The sequence below is a fragment of the Nansenia antarctica genome (genome assembly GCF_963989245.1).
Source record: "Nansenia antarctica genome assembly, chromosome: 2".
Classification (NCBI taxonomy): domain Eukaryota; kingdom Metazoa; phylum Chordata; class Actinopteri; order Argentiniformes; family Microstomatidae; genus Nansenia; species Nansenia antarctica.
Genome location: NC_137675.1, coordinates 62,072,921 through 62,079,037, shown reverse-complemented (window position 1 = coordinate 62,079,037; position 6,117 = coordinate 62,072,921). Strand labels below are relative to the sequence as shown.

At 41.8% G+C, this 6,117-nt stretch overlaps 1 protein-coding gene across 2 annotated transcripts; it reads right to left on the bottom strand.

The window, feature by feature from the left end:
- Positions 1-701: 701 nt before the first annotated feature.
- LOC308149585 (RNA-binding protein with serine-rich domain 1-like) lies at positions 702-4,857 on the bottom strand. 2 transcript variants are annotated; one of them, XM_080522448.1, is made up of 7 exons: positions 4,779-4,857; positions 4,028-4,177; positions 3,411-3,593; positions 3,038-3,143; positions 2,198-2,351; positions 1,879-2,020; positions 702-1,081 (listed from the first exon to the last, which is right to left on the bottom strand). In XM_080522448.1, coding segments are annotated over exons 1-7 (843 nt in total). In that variant the 5' UTR covers positions 4,781-4,857; the 3' UTR covers positions 702-975. The 2 variants fall into 2 exon arrangements, with proteins under 2 accessions (XP_080378574.1, XP_080378575.1); XM_080522449.1 differs by having other exon boundaries at positions 703-1,081; positions 3,411-3,581.
- Between the last annotated feature and the right edge of the window lie 1,260 nt (positions 4,858-6,117).

Sequence of the window (6,117 nt, the reverse complement as noted above, 5' to 3'; positions counted from 1 at the left end):
TCCAGCCGCTCCTTGTGAAATCTACTAGGCTGTCCTTCTCTCAGTTCCTGCTCTGTACACATCAGCGCTCTCTCTCTCTCTCTCTCTCGCTCTCAAAAGTGAGACCTCATGCGGTCATTGCTTGAAAACATGTTTGAGGCACTCTGGATAACTCTCTGGCTTTTGCTTCATTCCTAATCAATATATGTATTGATTCCGTGTAGGTCAGACTTGACGAAATGTCAGTTTACAAAAAAAACGAGCATGAACTGCCTTTTAATGTGTTTACTCCACAGAAAACGCTAATTGAATGTGTGCAACCAACTGGTCAAGTTGGAAAATGCTTAGTGGACTTCAGTGAATGCCCTTTCAGCACCATTTGGGGGGAGAGCAGTATAGCTGCTTCGAGCTCAAAACTAGCCCTGCTCAAAAACTACCTATGCATCCTCTTTTCCCTCTCCATCAATTTCCGTCCTGTTCACCAGCATACATTGACTCCATAACAGCTTAAACCTTCATCCATATTTGCTGAGCACTGATATTAGCACAAAGTATTTTGAGACACTTGGATGTGGATCATTCAGTACAAAATAATCAATTAAACACTGTTATGAATTAATTGTCCATAACCTAAGCATGACAGGTAGGCTACTTATCCAGATAAAAATATGGCATACACAAACACAACGTAGGTGGAAATTTCATCCTTTATATTTTCAAAATGTGTACAAAATCAGTACATGGTAAAAAGGTGTTACAATTCGAGCAAATCATTACTACATTTTTAAAACAAGCCTGAGCACTGAATGGAATACAGATGACATGACAGACACTCAACCATCAGCAACTGGGCAACAGAAAAAAAATCATTGGAACAAAAATGGCATGCTCAGACGACTTCCGACAGAGGCAGCTGTGCTTTCTAACTGAGAGGGGTGGTTCCAGAAAGCCGGTGTTAAAGGTCCAAGGGGTCAGGGGTCAGGCAGCATTGTTGATCTACCGGGAGGAGTTGGAGCTGGAGCGGGAGCGGTGACGTCTGCGGCCAGGGGACCTGGAGCGAGAGCGTCGGCGTACTGGGGACCGTCTCCTTGGTGACCGAGACCTGCAGGTACACAAAATAGGCCATTGTTAGGGTAGAGAGGATGTGCAAGAGAATACTGGAACCTTATTGTATCAAATGCAGAATTATCTTAATAGCAAATACGTTGTATATATATATATATATATATATATATATATATATATATATATATATATATATATATATATATTACACATTATATCCCCTGTGTAAGTAATGGGACAGTGATTTTTTTTTACTTCTGGCTCCACACTGCACACATTTTGAATCAAGGTCTAAAGTGGAGATGCTGGGCTTTCACTTCTTGGTATTTGTGTACACCATTCAGAAATGACAACACTTTTTATGCATAGTCCCCCTATTTTAGGGTACCCAAAAGTAATGGACAGGTTTATCAAATGTGACAGCAGCTGATGAAAGTGGGAACAAGTCGGCAACCAATCAAAATGTTCTCACTTTTATTCTGAAAAATGTAAAGAATGTTGGTTACCGACTTGTTCCCGCTTTCACTAGCTGCTGTCACAAATGGCTAAATTAAGAACCCATGTTTAGTATTTGGTCAACATCCTTTGCAATAACTAAGTCTCAGACCCATTAACCCCATCAGACGCTGGGTATATTCTCTGGTAAGCTACTTCATAGAAATTTGATTTAAAAATCTGTTTGTATCAGTTAAAGGAGAGAACAAAATGGTGATTGGTGGAGGATGTCTGATAATGAATGCTGTTATTGGTGGCCCAAACAAACAGTAGGCCTAAACAAACAGTAAACAAGTCAAGAAATGATAGGCCAACGTCAGCATGGGACTCAAGACTAACCTCCTCCTCATCCGGGGTGGGGTGCGACGCCACATAGGGGGAGGCGGGGGCATTCTGCGAGGAGGTGATGGTCTACGAGGGGGAGGGCGTATTCTTGGAGTCAGCACAGCAGATGCAGTGATCTCCTGTCCATCAATCTGACCTGGGGATAGACGATAGACAGAAGAGAAAAAAAAAACACAAACCTCAATACATACTTCATACGATAAATATCTGTTTAGAGACTTACTGCTGAACTTAAGCATGTTCAGACTGACCCAAAGATACACAAGGGTGTTAACCCAGTAGTCGTATTAGTATTCGGCTCATATGGTCCTACCTCCATCCATGTGCTTCAGGGCTTTCTGGGCCTCTTCTGGATTCTCATAGTCTACATAGGCATAGCCCCTGGACAGGTGTGGGTGAAACCTGTCAACTGGCATCTCAATCAGCTTGATCTTTCCATAGGTGGCAAAGATCTCCTGGATGTGGTCCTGTGTATTAGGGGAAGCAGTCATCAGAATTTAGACTTTGGTTTAGAGTAAATTAAAAAAAGGTTTTACAGCTAAAATACTTCTCTCTCTAAATGTTTTACTACATTAGACTTATATAGCGCTTTTCTAGACACTCAAAGACGCTTTACAAACTGAAAAGATCGAGTAGTGAAATAAAAAGAAACAGGGGGTCTAATTATTTTTTAGATTACTCAATCGAAATCTAAGCTTCTTTGTAGGACAATCTACTCTGTATACTGCAAGTATATCTAGATTTCGGGCGGAGAAGCGGCGAACAAGCAACGCCAGCGTCCTCTCTCGACCGGCATTTTTTGAAAAGTGAAAAGTCTTACGAGTATGATCAATGTAATGTTAGCTAGCTACCTCTAAACATGGATTTGGCTGGGCATAAATTAATTAATTTGAGGTGGTAAACACAGTCTGGCTATCTTATCTGTCTGGTTAAGTTCTGAGTATCTCTCCAGAACCATAGACAGATGTCTGTAGTGTAGCGTCTGGTGGTCATTTGACGTATGGTCATTTGCTTTGAATGGGGAAATGTTTACACCTCAATTCAAACTTTAAAATGTGTTTTGCTAAAACATTTTTACGTACTGTAATATTTGTATGAATAGAAATGTAAGCATACAAATATAGAGGACGAATCACACCATGTAGCAGCTCACCTTGGTCACATTTCTGGTCAGTCGTCCTAAGTGAACTTTGGTGGGTTTGGGACTTGGGCTCCTTCTCTTTCGCTCTTTATCATCTCCCCTCTTCTGTGTTTTGGACCTGCAGTACAGTGGATAATATTACAAGTCATTACAGAGTTTACTGTGAGGACACAACTTCAGAGCCCAACAAACAATTCACCCATCACTGGTATGGGGGGGTGTTTGTTTATTCTCTCAGAGCACTCTCTGGCCGTTCAGAAATCCAGAGCGTTGTTACAATAGTGAAGCTGAAGAGACAGATTTTCAGAGCGTCTGAACGTTCTAATCGTTTTCAAAATGCTTGGGGAGGTTGTTATTGACCCATTAACGAAAAACAGTTACTCACGCTGAGCGGGAGTGGCGACGGTTGTCATGGCGACGGCGGCCAGCGCTCGGGGACCCAGAGGAGCTGGATGAACTGGAGGAGCGGGAGCTGGAAGATCCGGATCGGCTGGAGCCAGAGGAACTGGACCCACTGGAGGACCCAGAGCTGGAACCAGAGCTGCTGCTGGAGGAGCTGGATCGAGACCTGGAGTAAATAAGTGTGTGTGTGTGTGTGTGTGTGTGTGTGTGTGTGTATATATCTTATATATATATATATCTTATATATATATAATAAAAATAAAGTGATTCTTCTTTCTTCTAGCATTGTAACTGCCAATGGCCGCTGGTCATAGCATAGATTCGTTTTTCTTATGAGGATTGATTGATAGATGATTGACTTACTATTATTATTTATTGTAATGCATTTTGTATAAAGGCCAATAACGTAATTGTACCCACACTGCAAACATTGTGATAAACCATTACAAAACAGAAGCACACACAAAAAAAAACTACAAAAAAAGTAAGACGCATCAAGGGTAAATTATTAATAGTACAGTGGGCATCGCCAATAGAGCTTCATGCAACATCTGCTAGATAAGATCAGGAGTACTTTCAAAGCTGGAGAAGACATCTTACCTGCTACTGCTGCTCCCAGTAGAAGCACTGCGGCGTTTGCGTCCCTTCTCCCTGCCCCTGTCCTTGTCTGCCCCTTCCTTAGCACCAGTCTTCTCCTTTCCTCGATCTTTGGTCTTTTCCTCCTCCTTCCGCTTTGTAGGTGATGGTGCCCTAAAAAGATCAAACATGGGAAATGATAGTGATTTCATGAATAAACTCAACTGGGACTTAGTTGGTGAGAAATAAGTAGGGCCTGGAGTCTTTCCTGGCCCTGTAACACATTTCCCCCCTGGCCTTAGGGTTAAGTACCAGGGCAATAACACTGCTTTTTCCCCTCTGCTAGGATGGCATTGTTATCCATTCAGAACTGGCGCTAGGCTAGCTATATGAGTACGCTAGCTAGCATTGTTGCTGTTCTGATAAGACATATCGTAACTTACCAGCCAGTTAACCAGAACTACGACAATTATTGATCGGTCTTGTAATCATGCTTCGTTTAATAACTTTTTACTTTGAAAACGACCAAAATGATATCATTATTTATACCAACAAGTTATTTTGTTGGCGGTTATTATGGGACAGAAAGCCGGGCCGCCATTTAATATTTTCCCATTCATTACACACAAGCACGGCCAGGGTGCTAATCCGTGTGCACAACATAATACAGTTGTATTGTATACAATAGTAAGACAATAAATGTCATAAGAAGACGGTCGTAATTCCAAAAAACATAACAGGACGATCGACTGATAGAACTCAACGCACAACTTACATTTCTCACCAAACCGATGCAGGCTAACCTCGCTAGCACTTCTCCAGCAAAACTACTTTTGACGCAGGATGATGACGCGTTGGTCCAAATGACGTCTTCAGCAGAGCGCCACTTCCAACTCGTCAGTGTTGTTTCTGTGCAGCTACAAAACGTAAACATGACACAGATACCTCCAAACATTTCAGGGGGAAAAGATGCTTATTTGCATTGATCGCCTTTAACCCATCGTCTTTTAGCCGAACCCATTGCACATTAAATGAAACTCACTTACCTACCGTATCAAGCCTACTAAAAAACGGACATTCCTCATCAAACTAAAGCCAGGTGAGTGGGCTAGCTAGCACAATACTAGGCAGGTCAAAACCATTTGGACGATTTCTGGGAGATAACATTTAAACGGTAAAATCGTGATATATTTAGGTATTTAACAATAGCATTGACACCAAAGAAAACAAATATAAATCTAAAACGACCGTTTATGTCCTTAAAAGAATGATTTTGATTTGTCGGTACGCTTCCTGTTTTCTTCCCGTTCGCCGGGTCAGTTGCCCATTTTCAATACAACGGTTTGTGTTCTTCAACTGTCCAGAGTCATTTATCATATCATGTTTGATATGCTGTCTCGTTGAAATAATTGATAACATTTTACAAGCCTTTTGATCTTCTCCTTTCAAGACCATTTTTTGTTAATATGACCATTTTCGTCATGAACTTGTGTTAGTTAATATACACCACTATATATTATAGTATTTGGAAATATCAACAAAAAAACGATTAGCATTACAGGCATTAGATCCTGCATGCACACTGGGAGTATCTTGAATAGTAGCCGACTGACACAAACACACACACGCTTAAGCACATACTATGCAATGTTGCCCCTCACAGACAGCAACAAAGTGTAATCCCACAACTTAGATCTGCACCTATCATGTTATGTCTGAGGCATTGGTAAGCTTTTTGAAGATAAAATGTATTTATAAACATGCAGCAGACACACACAATTTTCTATCAGGATCTTCCCCTCGCGTGGGCATCGGCTCCCCAGCCTTGCAGTACCACCCACATGTCAGGTTCCCGACCCAGTTATTCGGCTCCAAACCCCTTCAAGTCAGGGCCTTCTCAGGAGAGACGGGAACCACAGCCCTCAACAGGTGCCCCAGGAGGCAGGAGGGAGAATATTTTGCATTGTTTGGGATATGTTTAACAGTTTAAAAAGTCCCGACACAGCTATTTTGCCTGAGAGCGGACTCATCCCCATTGGGATGGTATTGTGGCTAGCAAGTTTGACCACGCTAACAATACATAGATCCCCAGACTGACGTTGAGATGTTGATTC

Bases quoted from the DNA above. Each gene is read 5' to 3' on its own strand.
- LOC308149585 (XM_080522448.1), bottom strand. The intron at 3,144-3,410 runs GTGAGTAACTGT...ACTGTACTGCAG, and splicing joins CGTCGCCACTCCCGCTCAGC to GTCCAAAACACAGAAGAGGG. The intron at 2,021-2,197 runs GTAGGACCATAT...GTCTATCCCCAG, and splicing joins CCTGAAGCACATGGATGGAG to GTCAGATTGATGGACAGGAG.